The sequence below is a fragment of the Stegastes partitus genome, unplaced genomic scaffold (genome assembly GCF_000690725.1).
Source record: "Stegastes partitus isolate 25-593 unplaced genomic scaffold, Stegastes_partitus-1.0.2 Scaffold1290, whole genome shotgun sequence".
In the NCBI taxonomy this organism is placed as follows: Eukaryota; Metazoa; Chordata; class Actinopteri; family Pomacentridae; genus Stegastes; species Stegastes partitus.
This window is the reverse complement of record NW_007579021.1, coordinates 148518-170485: the sequence shown is the minus strand read 5'-3', so window position 1 is coordinate 170485 and position 21968 is coordinate 148518. Positions and strand designations below refer to the sequence as shown.

The following is a 21968-nucleotide window of genomic DNA, read 5'->3' as shown; positions in this document are numbered from 1 at the left end:
TTAAATGTCATCACTTTATTAAAAAATTTGAGAAATAAGTTGCTTCTATTTGAAATAATGTCATGTGAGTCACCTTGTGCAGTTATTCACCAATCACACATTTCCTTTTATCATCCCAAGAGAAGTTAGGATTGATAAAGAATCTCATATATTTACTTCAGCTGCAACTTGAAAACCTACAAGTACTTCTCTGGGACAAATTTCCAACTTGGGAAGCCAGAAAGTCTCACAAACCCTCCTGGAAAATGTTGACGTTCAGCTGCTGTGGCCACGGCTGCAGAAAAGGAAAAACATTTGTAAGATACACATCATGCACAGTCTACGGAATGAGTCAACATTTTGCAGAGTGAAGCTATTCATGTGCTTTAATGTGTATAAAACACAGGGTTACAGCACAACAACAACAAAATGAAACGTGTCTGCCAAAGTTGAAACCAAACCTGCTGAATCATTTCAAATCAAGCTGCTCATTCAGTAGGGAGTGAATCATTTGAAGCCTCCTGGATGTCAGCGGTGACTCAGATACCTCCAGTATAAATCCAGCGACGGCACATGATCGTGATGTCAGGAGAGCAGTGGGAGTGAGGTTGGATTTTGGTAGAAAAGTGGTGGAAAAGCAACATTAAACTCTGTTGTAGTGATTGTTAAAGCTGCAGAAATGCTTTTCAAAATGCACTGCTGGAAGTGTCGATAAGGGGAAGTGCAGTGAGCAATAGCTGTGTCCCAACTCGCACAGATTCTGTTCCTCCTCCACAACTGAACTGTTTTGTTTTTTTTGGTGGAATCAGTGCCGTTAATCACGGTGTCTGCAGGATTTCTCCAAGTGGAATGAAGCCACCCTTGTTTCTCCTCCAAATGTCGCCATGAAAGAGGTTCATAAATGCCAGTTTGTGCTCTGTAAGAACTAAAAAGTTTGTTTGCATCCACCATTTATTTATTTATTTATTTATTTTTGCATGTTTTCAATTTGTGCATGAGACAAAAACCAGACAGAAGCATCAGATCTGTTTGGAGTGATGAGGAAACTGTGACCTTCCTCGTGTTCAGTAATGTTATACTTCCATAATCTGGTCTACGTTCCTTTTTCATTGTTTGACTGGAGAAAAAGCACCACCAGCTGTTTATCTGGAGGAACCAGCTCATGTTATTCTCATATATAATAAGTGCACAGGAAGAAACATTCATTTGCATTTTGTTTTTGGACAGTTTTCTCAGAAATTGGTTCAAATGTGAGCTATGTTTAGATGGTTAATCAGCCAACATCAGATTATTCACGATAATCAGTTCCCCATCAGACATTACTCAGTAAAAAAAAAAAAAAAAAAAAAAAGCAAGTAAATGACTTTATTAATGACACATCAGCTCTGTCAGGTGCTTTAAACACTCCAAAACTTCTGCACGCGCACGCTGCGTCTTTAAGGATTTATGACTTATAGAGCAATATAATTGTAAAAGAAAACGGCCGATGTTTTTGTATTTGTCCCTGAGATTGAGCTTGAAATTACTGAAGTTATCCTCAACACCACCATGAAAACACATTTATTTTGTTTAGGCTACTTGAGTATTTATTTTTTAAATAATATTTCCTTTTTAAAAATGTATATATATATAGTATTTTAGATTATATAAAGCTTACCACAAAGACCGCTGATATTTTACCTGATTGTGATTCAGTTATGCTGACTGCACAATTTGTCCAAATGAAACTTATCAACCAAGTTAAATGATAGAAAGTGGTATTTTGGGAGGAATAAACCTTAAAAATTATAAATACTTGCACTTAAAGCAACATTTTTGTCTTTAATAAACCTTTAAATCCACAACATGTTAGAAAGTACTGCTTGACTGGATTAAACCTTAAAAAGTATAATACTTGGACGCTAGGTTGTACTTTGTGTGAAATCCTTCTTGAATAAACCTTTGAAATCATAAGTAGCATCTGGGGTGGATTCCTCCTTCAAAACAATCATCCACTGCAGTAGGTGGCGCTGTTTCAAAACGAAGAGGTCGAGAAAACGCGTGGCTCTCGAAGTGCGGTTATAAAAGTGCAGCCTCCGGTGCAGCAGATCCTTACTCCTGCTTTTGGTTATCAAGCAAGTAGTATCACATGTAAACTAACTTCAAACCTCCAGCCAGCAGGGGGCGCTGCAGAGAAGCTAATCATCTGCTGCAGTGTTGTTCTAATGCCGCCCCTGGGGACCTGCAAAAGTCTGGTGCTTTCTAAATTGCCCACAAAGGAGGATTTTAGGATGTCGTTCAATAAACACACGTGTCCTCATCCGCCCTCGTTCACCTCAGCAGGTGCAGCGGTTCCTCTGGATGCAGGTGATCCGGGTTTGACCAGATTCTGCCTCTAAAAACAGTCCGGTACCGAAAGCAGCTCCACCAACTCCTCTGCAGCCCCACACCTCCAGTCTGGACAGAGTCACAGAGGGCTTCCCCTGTAAACCCCCTCAAACTCCTTCCAAAAACCCCTGCTGGAACTGCTTCAGTCCGGTATTTCCCGTTCACCCTCATCAGACTCGTGTTTGAAGGTGAAGAACATGTTATCTGATTAAAAACCTGCAACTCTTCAAATCTCGCCTACAGCTGACTTATCTCAGACTGAACCAGTTTACATCTGAAAGTAAAGAATCTTTTTTTTTTTTAAACCTTTACTTTGGCAGATGTTCAGTTCCGAGCTCCACCACCTGCTTTCAGCCTCAATGACTTCGTTCAGAGCCCTACTGGTTCCCAGTTCAGCTCCCAGTAAACACCCACCAGCACCAGTAGATCCACATGTGTGGCCTTAACACTAATATTTTGGGTCTGCAGCAGAGGAGGCAGCAGGTTCAGAACCCTTTGTTTGTCATTAACTGTGTTGGGACAGCGCCACCTGTCACTAAAGTGCAAAATTTATGGCTTTAAGGTTTATTCCACCCAAAATACTACTTCCTGTCCAAGTACGTATAGTTTTAAAGGTTTACTTCACCTCAAAATACTACTTTCTAACAAATGAAATATGGTTTTAAAGATGTATTCCAACCAAAGTATTGCTTTCTAACACATGAAATAGGGCTTTAAAGGTTTATTCGACTCAAAATACTACTTTCTAACAAATGAAATATGGTTTTAAAGATGTATTCCAACCAAAGTATTGCTTTCTAACACATGAAATAGGGCTTTAAAGGTTTATTCGACTCAAAATACTACTTTCTAATGTGTGAACTATGGTTTTAAGGGTTTAGTCCATCCAAAATATGACCTTTTAACGAAGTAACTAAGGGTTTAAAGGTTTATTCAACCCAAAATACTGCTTTATAACAAATGGAATATGGTTTTAAAGGTGTGTTCCAACCAAAATACTACTTTCTGACAAATAAATAAGGTTTTAAATGTTTATTCCGCCCCCCAAAATACCTAATTACAAATCAATTACAGTTTTAACTAGGTTATACTATGTTATAACAATAGAATTTTTAGTTTAAAGGTTCATTCCACCAAAAATAAGACTTTACAATTAATTAATGGTGGTTTTAAAAGTTTATTCCAACAAAAATATTAATTTTGATCCATTCGTTTATAGTTTTATGAACTAAACTACAAAATTTCACCCAAATGAAACCTTCTAAAAAATGTTTTAAAGTTTTATTTCACCCTAAGCTGTACATAGTTTCCTTTTTTGGACAAAGCAAGTGTCACTGTGTAATCTGGCCTAAGAAAGACTTGATGAAAAGCATTGGACCCAGAAACATTGTCCTACAACTGCAGTCATAAAAATGTAGCAGCTTACAGATTTATTTTTATCTTCTATTTTCTCAGTACAGAGGGAAAAGAAACGAAATGATGTTTAGAGATTTGGATCTACCAAGATAGATATGAGTGAAAACAGAAGAATGCACAAACTGGTTTTGCACTTGAGGAATGAAAACAGATGCCACTGCTGAGCTTTTTGTACGTCAGCGATTCCAACTTAGATTTTCTTTCAGACGTGACAGCAGTGGAGCAGGTGGAGCTGTATGAAAGCTGCAGGGTCAGAGGCCAACGCCGTTTTCCACTGATCAGTACATCTTGTGCATCTTGTACATCGTGTGACACTGCATGCTTCACTGAACACTGAGCAGCAGCTTAAATTGAACAGCAGATGTTCATATTTACAGACTCTGCTGTCTGTGCTGCTGCATCTTAATCTTATGAGGATTGTGGGTTTTTTTTGTTTGTTTGTTGTTTGTTTGTTTGTTTTTAGAGACAAACAGTTTAACATAATTTTTTTTAGCAACTACATTTAATATTTTTTTATTTTGCTCTCCCAAAATATGTTTTTTTTTTTTTTTTTTTTTTTAAACGACTATAAAACTCCAGTTAAATATATTGTTAATATTAATAATGGTTAACTAAAAAAAAAAACACATACACTTTCTTTGTTTTGTTTTGGTTTAAAGGTTGAAACATACAAAATTGTTTGTTCATTTGGTACGTTTTTTTGTTTGTTTATTTTTTTGCCGTATTTATTTGCCTTGCATAATCCTTAAGTTAACACATGTTTAATAGATAATTTTGAAAAATTCTCCCTGTTATGGATTATGAGCATGTTTTTCCTAAATTATGAAATAATTCAAATTACAGGTGCAGAGACAAATAAGGACTTTGCATTAATTTATTTATTATTGTTGTTTTTCCCATGATATTTTAAACTTCTTATTTGTTATATTATATGATCGTAGGGTTTTACCCTAATATTTGAAATAGTTTGGTAAATTTGTGTTGTATATAATATTGAATTTCCCTTCTGGGATGAATAAAGTATTTTTCATTTCATATTGTAGGGTCTCAATTTTAGTATTTAAACTGGTCAGGTAAATCTGTATTTAAAATAAATATATAGGATCTTAACTGTAATATTTAAATAAGTCAGGAAAATGTCTATTCTAGGGTCCTGAAGTTAGAATTATAACTAGTTAAGTACATTTGTAAGTTGTATTTCTCTATTGAAAAGCTTTTTGGCTCATTTTCTGTTGATTAAAATGTGTTTTTATAAATAATGGTGATGACTTTTATTTTCTATGCTTGACAATAATATTATACTACTGATTGCAAATAAAAAGCGACAACATTTAAAAATATATATCTCCAAAATGTTCTGATTTTTTATTTCCTGTTGACGTGTTGCGTCCCTCCCGTCTGTTGTTGCATCAAACCACCAAACAAGAGTCATGTGTCGATGACGTGGAGGTAAACAAACGCTGAACCAATCAGAGAGCGGCATCTGGGTCAGCTGACCGGAGGCGTTGCCAGGAGTCGTGTTGTCAAAATGGCAGAACACGAACACCATCACCACCACTTCTCTCTGTGTTTCTGCGATTTAATGAGGTAAGAATTGATTACAGCTGCTTGTTTTTAACTCTAGAGTGATGAAATCTTCTGAAAACGAAAGTGTCGCACTGGTGTTAGTCCTAGTTATGAACAGAGCGCTAACTTTAGCCGAACTAGCAGCTAGCTGGCTAACCTCAAAGTGTAAATAAAGGCAGTAACAGGCAGTCGGTCGCCTCTCAAATTGCGTTTACCGTCTTTAGTGTCCTCTCCTTCTGCCTCCTCAGTCCTCTGTGTCGCCCTCCTCAGGTTGCTGTGGTCCCTGGTGGTGCCCTGCGCCTACCTCAGCCTGCTCCTCACCCTCGTCCTGCTGCTGCTCCTCCTGGGGCTCCGAGTGTGGCTGCACGGCCGCCGCAAGGCCCGCCGGGCTCAGGACGGCGGCCCGGCGGTGGCTTTCTTCCACCCGTACTGCAACGCTGGAGGAGGCGGGGAGCGGGTCCTGTGGTGCTCCCTGAGGGCCCTCATGCACCGGTAACACTAGAATTCATGCTCTGACAATGTCTAATGAGGAAGAAGTTCATCAAAACAGGTGGAGGAGTAACTAAAACCTCCCACATATTCTGCCTGCACTGTGCACCACAATTTGGGAAAATTTCAGTCTGATATGTGTGTCAGCAGTGTGGAGGTGAGACAGGAGCCGGACACGGATTCTCTCCCGGTTCTTTTTTCATTATTTACTCAGCGATTTGTGTTGGAGTTCACATGAGCAAACAAGCTCAGCCCCTTCCACACCTGCACTCTGCTCACTTTTCTGTTAAAATCATGATGGAAATCCTATTTTTTCAGGTTTAGTAACATTTCCATTTTGATTATAATGCATTTTGTGTCAGGTGAAGCGATCTGTTTGCTACATTTCAGCACCAATATTGGTCCAAAAACATCACAAAGAGCGCCCAAATCACTACACACCATCCTCACTCACTTTAACCGACAATTTCACATCTATTACAAACTGAAATGTCCAAAAAAGGAAATTTCACCATGATGAAAACAGGGTATGTGGGTCACATTTACCAATAATGAATGTAATACAGGTTTTGATTAACGGATGATGAAGTTTAGTTTGTTGCTTCCAGTTGTTTAGGAGTCTTTCCTCTGAGTTTATTAAACACCAGCAGCATCACACAGCAGCAGGATCCATATGAGCGTCTCCACAGAGAGAGCTGTGTGCGTTTCTGAACAATTAAAGTATAATTATAAATTACCCCCGACAGGTGAGTTGTCATACAGAGTCACGGTTTGTAAGCTGCAGTTAAATCATTTGGAGTATAGTGGATTTAGATGTAGTTTATTAGTGCATTGTTATGTGTTGTGTCCAATCTGGCACATATCACAAAAATCAGATGTATGCTGTGACTCTTTTGTGAAAGAGTTGAAAAGAAACTGAAAAGAGATTAAAATCCAAGTTGTCTCCTCACACGGTCAGACAACATGGCACAACCCAACTTCTACATACACCAAGTTAGCTTAGGTGAAAAATAATAAACTTAGACATTCATTTTGTTTGTTGACAAGTGAATTCTACTGGACACCTTTAACTGAAAAGATGATCTAAACCGTTATTAAATCATTCAAACTGACAATAAGGTTTTACCTCCTTTCCCCAGATACCCCGGCGTCTCCTTTGTGGTTTATACCGGTGACCAGGGAGTCACCGGCGAACAGATTGTGGAAGGAGCCCGGCAGCGTTTCAACATCACGCTGCCTCGACCCGTCACCTTCGTCTTCCTGCGTCACCGAGTCCTGGTGGAGGCCAGTTCTTACCCTCACTTCACCCTGCTGGGCCAGAGCGCCGGCTCCATGTTCCTCGGTAAGAGCTAGCCAGAGAGGAAAGAGTAAATAATTTTTTGAACAGATTTAGTTTTTATGATGACACTCCTGTTATTCCATACTGTAAAGCCTGAACCATGAAATATTTGCAAGAAAATTCAAAAATTTTGAAACTGGAGTAATTTTTGAACCTTCTGACAAATATGAAATTAAATAAAGAAATATCAGTTTGCATATATGAGCTTTGATTTGTGTAATTTTGTGCTACATCTGACATTTTTGGTGTATATACATCTATTATTTTATGTGCCATAGATGGGCGTAGATTGTGTGTTGCTTCACGGTGACGCTGTGTGCGTTTTTCAGGGTGGGAGGCGCTGACGGCCTTTGTTCCCGACCTGTACGTGGACTCGATGGGCTACGCCTTCACCCTGCCGATCTTCCGCTACCTGGGAGGCTGCAAGGTGGCGAGTTACGTTCACTATCCCACCGTCAGCACCGACATGCTGTCTGTGGTCAGAGAAAGGAACCCGAGGTAAGAACGCAAACATTTCCCGGGTTTCTCACCTCCACAAGCAGGCTACTGTATGTGGACACTTCAGTAATGAGATAATTTTTGTAGTAATGGACATTAATTTATTTCTAAGTCTAGATAGATAGATAGATAGATAGATAGATTATTCATCCCCTTGCGCAATGTCAAGAATGTCTCTCATGCAGTGACTGCAAAAACTGAGCTGAACTAACCGTTACCACAAACCAGGAAAATCAGATTGTCTCACAGTGGCTAATGCTATGCTAACAGCTAGCGGCTTTGTTAGAAGGCAGCCACAGATTACCCTGAAACACTGTCGGGGAAAAACAATTGACAATAGAAGTGATAGAACAGTGAAAGATTAAGAAAACAGAAGAAGTCGAGTTATGAATGACATGTTCTCTGCTGTCACATGCTGTTAAAATACTACATTTAATGTGTATCAGTTCCACATATTGGTTATTGGTCTTTCTTGATGACCAATAATTGGCATCAGCCATTAAAAAACAACAACAACAACAACAAAAAAACCTATCTGTTGATCCCTACCACATCGACATGCTTTGTATTGGGACAAACTGAATCTGTTTCTGGCGTACTGTATAGAACAGTGGTATGGATTAGAGCAGACGTACTCACCAACCTTCCTCCTCTTTTGATTCCAGATTCAACAACGCCGACTTCATCTCCAGAAACCCCGTGCTGAGCGCCGTGAAGGTGGTGTACTACTGCTGCTTCGCCCTGCTGTACGGCCTGGCCGGCTCCTGCAGCGACGTCATCATGGTGAACTCCACCTGGACGCTGGGACACATCCTGGCCTTGTGGCGCTCGCCGAGCCGCACCAGCGTCGTCTACCCGCCCTGCGACGTCCGGGCCTTCCTGGACGTCCCGCTGGAGGAGGAGGACGACGACGACCTGGAGGAGGGCTGGGAGGAGCTGGGGCGGGAGCTGGGGAGCGGCGAGGAGGACGAGAGCGGAGGCGGAGACAGGAAGTGCCACTCCATCGTGTCGGTGGGCCAGTTCAGGCCGGAGAAGGACCACCAACTGCAGATTAGGGCGTTTCGCAAACTGCTGGACAGGAAAGGCGACGGGCCCGGCGGGAGGGAGTCTCTGCGGCTGGTGCTGATCGGAGGATGCAGGAACCAGGAGGACGAGGATCGGGTCCTGATGCTGCGGGGACTCTGTCAGGAGCTGGGCGTCGCCGACCGCGTCGACTTCAAGCTCAACATCCCCTTTGAGGAGCTGAAGAGAGAGCTGGTGGACGCCACCATCGGGCTGCACACCATGTGGAACGAACACTTTGGCATCGGTGAGGACAACATGCCGAGAACAACACACGACATCTACATCTGTATTTGTGAAACCTACACATGCACATATTTTATTACTCAGTTAATCCAAGATGCCTTAACAAAAAAAATCCATCATAACACTAAAAAACAAATATAAAGAAGATTTGATAAATAACAGGTTATTCCATCTCAGGTCATCAAATTTTTAGAGCAATTTCTGCTCAAACATCTCTGATTTGAATGAAATTTTTATAGTAGAAACCATTTATACAGTTATTTGTGCAATTCTGGCTTGAAATGTCAAATACTATCTGGGATAAAAATGTATGAAAGTTGCCCTTTGACCCACTTTCAGCATGTTTTTTTTGCACATTGAAATTTGAGGTTACGTTTGGCTGTAGAATCTCAGGACTACTAAAGATTTTTTTTTTTTTAAACCTTGCAGGTTCTGAATCAATGACATCATGAAAAATAACTGTGAAAATGTCAGGCTTTTATCTTTAATAGTTCCTGAGATATTGTTGTTCAAAGTAGCCTCAAAGTTCAATGTGTGAAAAAAAAACTATCTCGCACATGTTTCATATCAATCTAAACTTTCACAGAGTAATTTGTGAAGGAAAAAGGTCAATTTCTCAGATTCTAGATTGTTAAATTTGAATATTTTCTGCTTTCTTTCCTCCTCTATGACTGAATATAAACTGAATATCTTCAGGACAAAACAAGACATTTTGCATCATTTTCTGATGTTTTATAGACCAAAAAGTAAATGTATTAATCAAGAAAAGAATCCACAGATTAATTGAAGGTAGTTATTACAGATGAGGTTTATGAAACCTGAGCCAACTCTCACCACGTAGAGCCAAACTGGACAGATGTGCTAAAAAAGCCTCCGTCCGTCAGCTGGTCTGGACGTTAACCCTCCGTCTTTCTGCAGGTGTGGTGGAGTGTATGGCGGCAGGAACCATCGTTCTGGCCCACAAGTCCGGAGGTCCAAAGCTGGACATCGTGGTGCCGCACGAGGGCAGACAGACGGGCTTCCTGGCCGACAGCGAGGACAGCTACGCCGCCGCCATGGAGTCCATCCTGGCGCTGTCGCCGTCGGCCCGACTGGAGATCCGACGCAGCGCCCGCGACTCCGTCAATCGCTTCTCCGACCAGGAGTTCCAGGCTTGTTTTCTGGCCGCCACCGAGTCTCTGATGAGCAAACTGGAGCGATGAGGAAGAGCAGACGTGGCCTGGTGTCCGTCGGCGACCGGGACGTTGTTTGTCTCGTTTTGTTTTATTTTTTTAAATAGCGCGACACAAATGAAGCAGCGAGACCCATATTTACAGTTAAAGCAGCCAAAGCTTACAGTTACACTGTGGCTCATTCCCAATCCTAAATAATACAAGTCGATGATATAAAGACAGACTCCTGATGGACGTCCAGAGATAGAATAGAAAGAAAAAACAAACAACCCAACAAATCCAGGACTTTCCCAGTGACTGTGCATGTGTCAAACTCATGTGTAAAAGTTGGAAGTGTGACGACGGACATGTTCTGCTGGCAAAGCTAAACAATAACCTCCCTCCTTAAGCAGATGCCTTTCCAGCCTAATTTTAAAATCACATTGTGTTCACAATTAAACTGGTTGACATAAAACAGACCTCAAAGTTCCGTAAATTTACCATTTAATCCCATTTTTCCCAGCAGGAAGTTAGGAGTTAAAATATCTGTTGGGTAATGTCAGATGACAATATTGATTTCATATCTGTGATATTTGGTCCAGAAACACTTTCGTGGAAAGAAAAACGTGTTCCATCTGTTCCTAATATGTCTGATTCATGTGTTGTGTCTTTTCTGCAATCAGCAGCCAAATAAAATAGTGCAAATTTAACTAAAATTTTAGAAAATTGTCAAGTGAAAATGTGAATTGATGCACATTTCCATCTGCTTCTGTTGTGTGAATACAAGTTAATTGGTTGATGGAGCTAAATCTCTAGTTTGGAGGTCAAAAGAGCTCCAGTTAAAGTTCAAACAACTGAAAAAAAAAAATCTGAAAACGTAATGGAAATGTGGCATTTCTGTTAGTTTGATAAGTTAAAATGAGACTCTCTTCATCACGTCATACAGATCTGATGGTTCTGGGTGATGTTCAAATCACGTTTCATGCATGTCATCATTCCGTCACTGCTTTAAATTGGTTTTTATTCAGATGACAAGCGGTACAACTTATTTTGTGGTTTACTTCCTGTTTCTACACGTCTAAAAACACACTATACATAGAAATCAGACAGCTTTGGAATATTTTCCTCTTTTGATGGAGGCTGTTTGTGCTAAGCTAAGAGCTGAAACTGATTTTGAGCTTCTTGCCGGAGAAGAAGACGGATGCACATATTTCCCTAAATGTGTTCCTTTAAGGCAGTTAAATATATGAAGAGGAAATATTTCTTGAAGAGCTACATTCCAAGCTGCAAAATATTTGCCAGCAAAAGAAGTGATTTACGTCGCGTTGATACTGACATGACTTTGATTATACTTGTGTTTTTCCAACGGTGTCAATTTACTGACTGAATCCTAAATAGACATGAAGGGGTTTGAATTGTGATTTTTTTTTTTTTTTCCCGACTAAGGAAGTTCGTTAAGTGAAGACTTTTAATTTAATGCTTTCTGTGTACACAAGAAGTATTTAAAAGCACAGCGTGTTTGGGTTGAGGTGACGGCCAAATCTGTTTTCTTTAAATGTTGTTTCACCTTCTGCATTCCTGTTTGTGATGAGGTCCAGGCATGGAAACATGACTATATGTAATAAAGTATTAAAGTAAATTACTTTTATTTTGAAAGAGGCATTAGTTCTATTTAAGTCTGTCCGTGTATAGAGGATGTTTGGAGTTTGTTTCACTGAGAAACTCAAGTTACACTTAAACAATACTGCAATAAATGCAATCATCAAACACTTGAGGTTGTTTGTTTGTTTTGTGTTGCTAATCTGAAGGGAACAGAAACCTGCGCTGAAGCTGATGTTGAAGGACGAATCCCAGGAAAAACCAAAAGCAGCAATAAATCCTGGTAACACATGTAGCCAGATATATGTTTGACCTTAATACTTGGGTGAATCCGCCACTGAAAATAGTCCCCCTGTTTAAACGTTTGATGAAGCTACAGTGTGCGGCTGTGTAAGGGAATTACTGAGCCTTAAAAATAATAAGAAATATATGTGTGAAGTGTTTTTTATCTCTTCAGGATGAATGAATGAAATGAAAAATACTTTATTCATCCCAGAAGGGAAATTCAATTCGAACCAGTTGGGTTTGAAACTGAGACAGATTAGGAAAGTCCGAATTTATTAAGAGACAGACTTGTTGGTTTTGGTCTTTCCATGAGATTTGTTGACGATAAATTAAATATATAGAATAGCAGCAGACACACACCACCAGCAGCAGCTGTGAGCTCAACACTGACTGTTCCTTCACAACAAAACAAACTTTCACACACTTCAAGCAGCGGCTGGTTTGCTGTGTGAAGGCGAGGAAACAGTTTGAACTTCTGTATTTGTGCAACGGCATGACAACAACGTCTGGGAGTTCATCTTAATGACTTATCTTTTTCTTTTATCCTCTAAACCCTCATCTTGTCATTTAACCCTTTGCAAGAAGTTGTTCGAAGCACATTGACCCCATAAACCAGCTCGTGGGACGGTGACAGTTGCTGGATAAAGGGACCTTGTGGAGTTTTCTTGAAAACAAAAGTCTTTCCTAGACTAAGACTGATAAATTTGTCGAGCTACAGCGGATGCATCTTTGCATATGTAGGCTGAGGAGTAACTAGAAATGCCAATACACAAATGCAGAAATGTAGAAGTTGTAGAGTGTCTCCACCAGAGGGCGCTGACAGCTTATTTCTTTTATTTTTTAATCCTGCATTTGTTATTTCATTGCTACATTTTCTGTAAACACTACGTGCAGCTGTTGATGTGAGTTCATGTCAGCAGGCGTCTCCGTCACATCACCAGCATCTTGGTGCATACTTCAAGCTAAAAACTACGAACACATTCTTTCTCAGCTCCTCAGGGGATACCTTTAAGTTAGGGTTAGGGAGTTTTCGGTTTCTTCACTGAAATTTGTTAACATCCAATTTAACTTTTTTAACTTATTTGCTGTATTAGACTTGAAAGAGGAAGTGGAGCTACATCCCTGTTGCTGCCGTCTTATTGTCCCTCAGAATTAAAGATTTACAGTTTTTCCTCACTCAGGTGGTCTGATGCTGCTGATTTAAACCTGCGTCATCGTCTGTCTGGGACTCGCCTGGACACTCGGGCTCAGAGGAAACCCCTTCAACTGGTGCTGCTGCTGCTGCTGCTGAATCCTCCAGCTCCGGTTGGATTTGTCGAGGATCTGCAGAGCTCAGTGGCCCTCCATCCTCCTCCTTCACCTCCTCCTCCTCCTCTGTCCCATCAGCCGTCGCCTCCGTCACGTTGTCATCCGAGCTTTCGTCCTCCATCACAAACAGGTTCCTCATGGAGTCGGCCACCGCCTCCCGCAGCTCGTCCTCCGACTCCTCAAAGTTCCTGGCGAGGAACGTTCGACATAGTATTTCTCACTGAAGAAGGACTTATTGGACATTCGAGACAGGGAGATATTTTATGCATCCCTTTGGGGAAATTTAAGGTATCCAGCAGCTCACATGTGTTACATTTAAGAAAAATAAGGAAAACAACGTTCAAAAAGACGTGCAAATCTGTTGGTAGAAGAAATGAGGTGCAAAATGATGCTGGTTCTAAACATATGTTTACATACTGGTTTGATATTCATTAATATAATTAACTAATATGCAGAGATGTGCTGGAACACTGATGCCGATTTGTAAAAATCAAAAAGACTGATAACTAATATTTTGAATATACCTTAAATGTGGTATTTTATGTGATAGCAGGTTGTAAGGCTACAATACAGATTGTGACCCCATAAGTCTGGACTTTCTGGACTTTCAAAGATTTTCTTAAACTTCTATTTTGTTCCATATATTCACACTACTGACCAAAAATACTGACATGCATCCTCCTTCAACGTCGTAAAGTCCCTTTGACGTTATGATGACTTATTCTAGTCAACATTTATTATATATTTTCAAGTTATATGTTATTAACGATGAGTTTTACACATAATTGGTCCAAAATTTGAGTTTCATGGACTTTTATCACGTCTCTACAGTATAATGTAACGGTAAAGGGATTCCTGTCATTTAAAAACACAGTGTGGCTGTGCAAAAGTAAATAAGAATTACATAAGAAAGGAAAGCAAAAAGGAGGAAACTCACGTGTCGTCGTCGTCCGACCTCGGCTCCAGACGCTCTTCATCCATCTCCACGTCTGAGTCGTCCTCTTCTTCCTCTTCTTCCTCTTCTTCCTCTTCTTCTTCCTCTGTTTTGTCCTTCTCTGGCTCTGAATCTGAGATTAAAGACATTTTTAGTACGAGCTCTGCTTTGGCCTTTTCCAGTCTATTAAACCACATTGTTCACTTTTCGTGTTTTGCATTAAAACAATTGGATGCAGCAGATTTAACACCGTAGTGACTGAAGTTAAAAAGAAGCCTCGAGTTTAGAATTTGGGTTTTGCCATCTTCTTTTTTTTTTGTTTGTTTGTTTGTTTTCATAGAAGTGCTGGATCTGACTGAGAGCTTGAGTAAACTGAGCACATGCATTCAGTAGCAATTAGCACAAGGTAACATAGCGGTCTTACTTTGAAATTAAGAGTCAAATCCCACAAAGGATTCACACAAACTCTGTCTGTTTGGGAAATAAGTAAGCACAAAGTCACACAAATGAAACAAAAGCAATTTTTCCAAGTTATGACAAAGACAATAACATAAAAACTCTTCATGTTTTTCCATGTTTTCCTGATTAATCCTGCATTACAGTTCAGTCGATCCAACTCAAACACTCCATTTTGGGGTTTCCTGGTGATCTCACACATAACTCGAACCCAGAACGTTTCTTACGGTACTGTTCACTTACTCCGAAAAGAAATAAAGTTCACACCCACAACCCAGACATTCGTTTAACTAAGCAAATTAAAAGCACTTGAAGCTCACTGGTCAATGACAGAGGTGGTGACAGAACGTGGAACGAGATGCTTTAGCAGGGCATTGTGACGACAAACGACAAGAACTCAGAATTTTTTTAAAAACATTGTAATAACCACAGTAGCCACGTCTTAAAACGAGCCCTGCTTCATCGTCTAATTTACTCTGAATGGGGCCATAATTTACTAAATGAACACCACGCTGTACTGTAGGAGACTTGAAACTAGCCATTAAGGCCATAAATTCATCAGGAAAATGTTTACTGAAGCAACAAATCTAGAGAGAAGAAGGTTCATTTTCTCTTGGCTTCTACACAATCTGACTTCTTTTCGCCCCCTGCTGGCTTTTTGAGATATTGCAGGTTAAAGGCACTTTGTATTGGCTGTGTCCATGTTTTACAGACAGTCTGTGGTTCACTGTGGGTCACTCAGGTGTGTGATGTCTCACCTGTGGTTGCTGAGTCCAGACTCGACGATTTGAGTTCAGCCTGAGCCAGAAGGTTCAGCAGAGTGTTTGGAGGTCCGTCGACCCACTGACGCCGAACTGCCGCCTCCTCGCCTGGAGGGAGGTGAGGACATACAGCACCAAACAAACCAGTTTCTTAACCTTGTCGTGACTGATTTAAAAACTGATGTTGTTTCGTCACGGAAGCTGTAGCTACTTTTCCCAAACTTAACTTAAAATTATTTGCATCTGAGCAACTATTAAAATGTGTGCTTATGTCTCTGCTCAGTTGTTTTTTTTTGCACCTTCTTCCGCCTCGACTGCAGTGTTGTAGACGGAGTTGACGTCCATGTTGGCGAGAGCATCCAGCAGAGTCTGAGGAGTCCTGTGGCTCCACCCCCTCCTCGCCTCCAGCCAATCCCGGAGCTTCAACTCCTCCCCTTCCTGGAAGCTCAGCGTCTGATTCAGAGGGTCCACTTCCTGTTCAGGGAGTCGGGGGGCAAAGTTAGAGGAAGAAGAGAAGAGAAAAGACAAAGAGAAGAAGAAGAAGAGAGAATAAACTGATAACTTTCTTCTTTTTCTCTCACCTTGTCCTCTTCTTTGTCCTCTTGTGGGTTTTCTTTCGTCTCTTCGTCATCTAAGCGGATCTCAAACATGATTCCTTTCTGCAGACGTGACAAAAAAAATATGAAAAGATGAAGTTCGTCCACGTAGACGATCAAATTTCTAAGTTTGTTCCTTCGATGCAGTTTTCTTTTCTTAAAAAAGGTGCTACATGCAGGAATACAGACACATTCAGACTGAATGCTACAAACAACAACAACTTAAAGGTAATTATGACATTGTGTTAACGAAGATTTGGTGTCATCAGAGAAGCTTAAAATGTTTCTTCTGTCCTGAGACAAAAAAAAAGTAAAGCTGCTGATGAATCCATATATTTAAATATCGACATGGTTTGAGTGTAGACAGAAAATTAAAATTATCAGACTCAAAGCCTTAAAGCTTGATTTTTAGTCGGTCTAATCTCACCTTGTCTTTATGTTTTCTCTTCAGCGTCCTCTGATCGCTGATCTGCTTCAGAGCTGCTTCAACGTCCTGCGGGAGAAAAATCATGATCCATCACTGCTCCTCTGTAGAATAAATACTGTTTAAGCATGTACATCATGGTGTTGCTCTTTTGTGGTTCTGTTTATAATAGTGCAGCAGAGACACGTACACTATCAAGACTGATTTTTTTATTTTTTATTTTTTTTAATTGTTGAATATTCATTGAGTTGACCCTGTGTGAAATCTGGTTTCATAACATTAGTTTTTGAGGTAAAAATTCGTAAAGAAGGTGGGTCATGTTGACTTTTTCATCGTTGTCTTCTTGCTAATCAGTGGATTAATGTTTGAAGTGCTATAACTGGAGAAATAATGCAGCTGGAGTCCTGAAATCTTGCAGGTTCACTGATATGAACATGTGGTCTTTAATGGTGCAACCCTGCTTTGATAGAATAAAACAAACCAGTTATATGACGGTGCAAATATGGTCAAAAAATGTCAATATTTCTGTCTACTCTGGTATTCCACCAACCATAAAACCTGTATTTTTCCCTTTAGGGGGCTGATTTTTCCCTGAAATTGGCACCAATAAGAACTTCAAAATGTAGAGTATGGAGCCAGTCAGAGGGATACTTTATGAGGAAAAAAATATATATATGTTTTTTGCGTTTATGGACAATATTCAAACATGCACTGAGCAGGAATGACTCCACCCAAATAATGTCCCAACTGGAAGAGTTATATAATATTGTTGCTGGGTTAAAAGAAAAAAATTTCCAACTCATGGTGCTTCAAATAATTTTATGAAAAGTGGTGCCTTAAGCCATTTTGACTCTTCATTTTGGCACTTCAAACACTGATCACAGACTGGTGTAAAGAAAACGATGCAAGAACAACTTTTAACTGAAAATTAATGTTACCTATGAAACCAGATGTTTTATTTAATAACATAAATACGCAGAGAAAAAAAAATCTAACAAATAAAAGATGGTCAGATGGGAATTTTTTAAAATATATGATGAATTGAGGTGAAAACATCTGTACAACTAAGACAACGGGCCGACTGATGTGGGTTTAGTCGGGGTCACTCTGTGAGAAGTTTGCAAGGTAACACAGCAGAAACATGAAACAAATGAGCCTGCACTGTAACTCCATTTATAGAAAACACATTTTCTTACATCTATAATCGAGAGTAAAAATTAAATGATTAGTAAAAGCATTTTTTTTGTTTGTTTTTGGTAATGCTGCACTATAAAGTCATTCCAAGCAACTTAATTGCCTTTTTTAAGTCCCAAACATCTTCCTTGTTTGTGGAACCTGAATGTATCTCACCAATGTGTGCCCTGACTTTATGTTTGCACCAGTGACTAACTTCATTATGAACACAATGAGGGTGTTGTCAGTGTTTACCTGTGCAGGTGCTGCTTCCTGCTGCTCTCTACTTTCTGGCTCCGGGTTGCTGAGTTTCTCCACCACAAACGTCCCGTGTTTCTGTTGAGGCTGAACCTGACGCATGACGGACTAAAAATACATGAACATGTTACTTTAATGAGCAGGAGTTGCTGTTATTATCTATTCTGACAGGCGATGAAGTGGGTTTCAACCTCTGGAAAAGAAAAAGTCAGAGTCAAAGGGGGAAAATGGAATAAAGTGGAGTCCACCAGGGTTCACTTCTTGTCACATCATGTGCAGACAAGCTGTTAAATGCTATTATTGTGCAAATGATAAACAGTTAAACAACAACAAAACCTCATGTCTGGTTAAATGTTTATCAGATATGAAACCTGACAAGCTGCACGCTTACACAATGTACGCTGCACTTTAGTTTAGGTTTTATGATATTGTGACTATTTTCAACTTTTAAAAAGGTTTTGAACAGAATTGCTCCTTTTATAATGTCTTATTGTTATTGCACAGCCTCAAGAACAGTCACTTTGCATTTCACTGCACAGACTGTATGAGCATGTGACAAATAAAAACTCTTCAAACTTTCACACAGTTCTGTGTTTGGAAGATGCAGATGTCCTACATGGATTTGTCATCCAGCTCATGGTGATCTTTGGAGGTTTAGTTTTAAAAAAAAGAAAAAAAAAGCAACTGGACTTCTCTTTCAGGCTCTGTAAGATGCTGCAAGAGGATTCTTCAGTTCAGAAACCTCTTAGATGAGAAGTCAAACGTCTTCTTTGTCTTCTGTTTACTGACCTCAACGGGCTCCAGTTAACACAGAACACACAGCTGAAACCAGAAGCTGTATAAGAAGACACATAAACTTTTTTTTTCTCACTGTCTGACATTAAATCAAATGAAACGTTTCCTGTTTTAGGTCAGTTAGGATTACCAACACTGTGCCAAAGCCATGACATCATCATCTGGGCTTTCCCAAACAGTTTGAAGGCATCTTAGTGGATGTAAACCTCTGACTTTGAAGAACGTAACACAAAATTCTCTAAAATAAATAAATAAACAATCTCTCTCATTATTCTGGCGTTTAACAAATAGAAGTAATTTTGGTAATTCTAACTGACCTAAAACAGGAAAAGTTTAGTCACATTTAATGTCAGACGTGAAAAAGAAAAAGGTTTGATGTGTTCTTACACAGCTGATGCAAACTTCTGATTTCAACTGCATCTGCTACACTTTGATGTAAAACCAGGAATGAAGAGCAGATCACCTCACTTTTAGTATCACTGCATTTGTTTTACGGCTGCTTTTTAGGATTTTATTACTTCATCTGCATCCATCATTTTCAGTGTAAAGCTCTGTCTGGTTTTTAAAAGTGCTATGCCAATAAACCTTATTATTTTTATGAATGAATGAAAAATACTTTATTTATCCCAGAAGGGAAATTCAATCCAGAAGGGAAATTCAATTAAAAGCTTGACGTTGTCGGCAGGATATATATAGTTATAATAAAGCTTACGTACCTCTGCTTCAGCTCTCTGCCTCATCTGTCTCATCTCCTGGTGATACTGCTGTCTGATGACATCCAGCTGTCTCAGGTACTCCTGCACACACAACCACACGCTCTGAAATTTACCTTTTATGCATCCCTACATTCTCTTTACTGAATCCTGCACCAATCTTTATTTTGAAGGCTTTAAAAAAAAACACTTTTTCCAGCACATTACCTGCTAAATTTGGTGCTAAATGGGTCTGAAAAGGGTACAGCTGTCATAAAACAGAGGTCATAAAACTGAAATACTGATATGAGAAGTTACAGCAGACTGTGTACAAGGTGGAAACATGAAATATATCAGCCTGCACTGAGAATCCACTTAGAAAAAACAACATTTTCTTATGTCTACAATCGATAAAAAAAAAAATTAAAACAAAATATAAACAGTAAAAATATAGTTATGATACAGGTTTAGCTAAATTTGGGGTCTGAAAAAGGTCCAGCTCATAAACTTCCACATACTAGTTTATTATAATATCAGTATAATATCACTTTTTCCATATGTAGAAGAACCTGTGTAATATCAGTTATTTTCCAGATTCAGAGGAATCTAAATACTTTAATGTTCTACATGTGGAAGAAGCAGTAAAATATCAGCAGTACTATTTTCATTTTTTACCAACGTTTGTTGGGTTTTAAACCTTTATTTGATCCCACACAGATCTTCTTATTGAGTGTTTTTCAAAACACACTTTCTTCAGTTGAATCTGCGCAATATCAGTGTTTTTTCTACATTTCAGCCTCGTGCAGTTTATTATCTCAATATCTTGATGTTCTACGCGTCAAATATCAACGGTATTTATGTATATTTCTTTTAAATTTTTTTACTTTTGTTCCCGACGTTTTAGCTCCATCCTCTTTGCTGCTGCAGTATTGCAGATTTCCCCGCTGTGGGATTAATGATCTTATCTCGTGTTATCCTGTGTAATCGTCCCACCTGTTGTCCCTCCTGTCTCCTGTCCTGAGGCGTCGGTTGGCGTTCGGGTTGGCCCGCTTCTTGGTCCTGATGTCCTCCAGGTTTCCTGCTGCTCTCAGCTGTGGACGGACGCAAACCCTGGAAGAGAAAAGGTTGAAGTTAGAGCGTCTAAACAGGAAGCTGCTTCACCGATAAAACATTTATACGATAATTTTGCTAATAAATGTAACGAATGAAACCCAAATGTCGTGATTCCAGCTTCTCAGATGTTTCAGCCTTTCTTTTAAACTATTTCTAAATATAATTTTCAGGGTGGACTGTTGGTTTAAACACAACAAGTACTGTGATGGTGTCAAAGCACAGCGCTAAAATGACGCTTACATATTAATAGTATTATTGTAGTAGTGATTAAATAGTGACAAGGCTGCATCGTCTTTTAAAAATGCAGGAATTTACTCACAAAGGAGAATTTCTATCGTGTGGTTTTATGACTTTTAATCAAGTAAACATGTTAAAAAACTTCTTCCACTGCTGTACATGTTTAGAATGTTTATATTTGTGTTTTATTTGTTTTTTTGTTTATTGTTTTTTTATTTTTGTTCCATTTTTCTTTTTGCTGAAAGCCGAGACCTCGGACTGCACTTTCATTGTGTGTATGCAAGCGTGTGCTTAATGACAATAAAGAAGGATTCTGATTCTGTCCATCAGCGTGGGATTGATCTGAATCAGCAAAAACCTGAAACAGAGTGAGTCGGTGTTGGAGCTTCGTCCTACCAGCTGCTTCTCTGCTCTCAGCTTGTACTGGTTGGCCTCCTGCCTCCTCTGCAGGTATTCGTTACGAGCTGCAGCCACACTGACAAACACAAAAACCGTCATATTGTTAATATTACAGAGTTTCTGGGCTTCACTGAGCCCCGGTGTGACAATATAGAAATAAAATTCAGCATAATAAGAAAAAATGTGAGCTCCAAAAACAAGCTGTGGCCTTACAGGAGCAGTGAAAACATTTATTCTTGTAGCTTGATGCCACCCTCATGTCTTTAAAACTTTTACACGTCTTAGTACTTGTACTTGGTGCAGTGATGCAGTCATGAAGTTGTCATCTTGGTTTCTGGTGAATTCTGATGTGCCTTTTTCTAAAGTAGCTGACTGGTTACTCACAGCTGATACGGTTCCACAGGAGGAGGAGTTTGGTCCTCACATCGCTCCTTTAGAAGAGGAGGAGGAGGAGGAGGAGGAAGAACGTCGTCCTTGTTCCTCCTCTCGAAGGCGTCCAGTTGAGCGTAGTAGTGCTGGTAATGGCTGACGGGCTGCTGACCGTTAAATCTGTAATTAGTAGCACATGTTGTACGTGTATGATGTCGATTTAGTGGTTAAGATCTGAGATTTCACACGTACAGCTGCAGCTCTCAAAATCAACTTTTGAGCAACAAATATGTGAAAGGAGAAGTTTGTAAGTGTCGTTCTGTGATTAATAAAAGTATCTTCTAGACTCACATTTCATTCGTATTACAACTGAGTGCACCGTATGTGCATCCAAATCTTAGTACTTTTGCACATCATCCAGGCATTTGGTGCATTTGTGGATAAAACGTGTGAAAA

At 39.6% G+C, this 21968-nt stretch overlaps 2 protein-coding genes and 1 long non-coding RNA gene across 3 annotated transcripts in view; 1 reads left to right on the top strand and 2 right to left on the bottom strand.

Moving 5' to 3' along the window:
- LOC103369452 (uncharacterized) lies at window positions 1-680 on the bottom strand. Its single transcript, XR_520835.1, has 2 exons — window positions 441-680; window positions 1-274 (listed from the first exon to the last, which is right to left on the bottom strand). It is a non-coding gene; the product is annotated as an uncharacterized LOC103369452 (long non-coding RNA).
- Window positions 681-5290: 4610 nt separating this feature from the next.
- On the top strand, window positions 5291-11885 carry LOC103369450 (GDP-Man:Man(3)GlcNAc(2)-PP-Dol alpha-1,2-mannosyltransferase-like). The gene is made up of 6 exons (XM_008298166.1): window positions 5291-5349; window positions 5599-5820; window positions 6957-7159; window positions 7486-7654; window positions 8320-8963; window positions 9881-11885. Exons 1-6 carry the CDS (start codon window positions 5291-5293, stop codon window positions 10162-10164), a joined length of 1581 nt encoding a protein of 526 aa, XP_008296388.1. The 3' UTR covers window positions 10165-11885.
- Window positions 11886-12370: 485 nt separating this feature from the next.
- The window catches only part of LOC103369456 (serine/threonine-protein kinase Nek5), a 26228-nt gene continuing 16630 nt past the window's right edge, over window positions 12371-21968 (bottom strand). Inside the window, exons 12-22 of the mRNA XM_008298170.1 lie at window positions 21528-21692; window positions 21141-21219; window positions 20388-20504; window positions 19419-19499; window positions 17905-18000; window positions 16480-16545; window positions 16038-16115; window positions 15756-15930; window positions 15454-15564; window positions 14243-14372; window positions 12371-13493 (exon numbers count right to left, since the gene is read on the bottom strand). Of these exons, the coding sequence (XP_008296392.1) occupies window positions 13175-13493; window positions 14243-14372; window positions 15454-15564; window positions 15756-15930; window positions 16038-16115; window positions 16480-16545; window positions 17905-18000; window positions 19419-19499; window positions 20388-20504; window positions 21141-21219; window positions 21528-21692 (1417 nt within the window). The 3' untranslated portion in view covers window positions 12371-13174. The remainder of the gene's footprint in view (window positions 13494-14242; window positions 14373-15453; window positions 15565-15755; window positions 15931-16037; window positions 16116-16479; window positions 16546-17904; window positions 18001-19418; window positions 19500-20387; window positions 20505-21140; window positions 21220-21527; window positions 21693-21968) is intronic.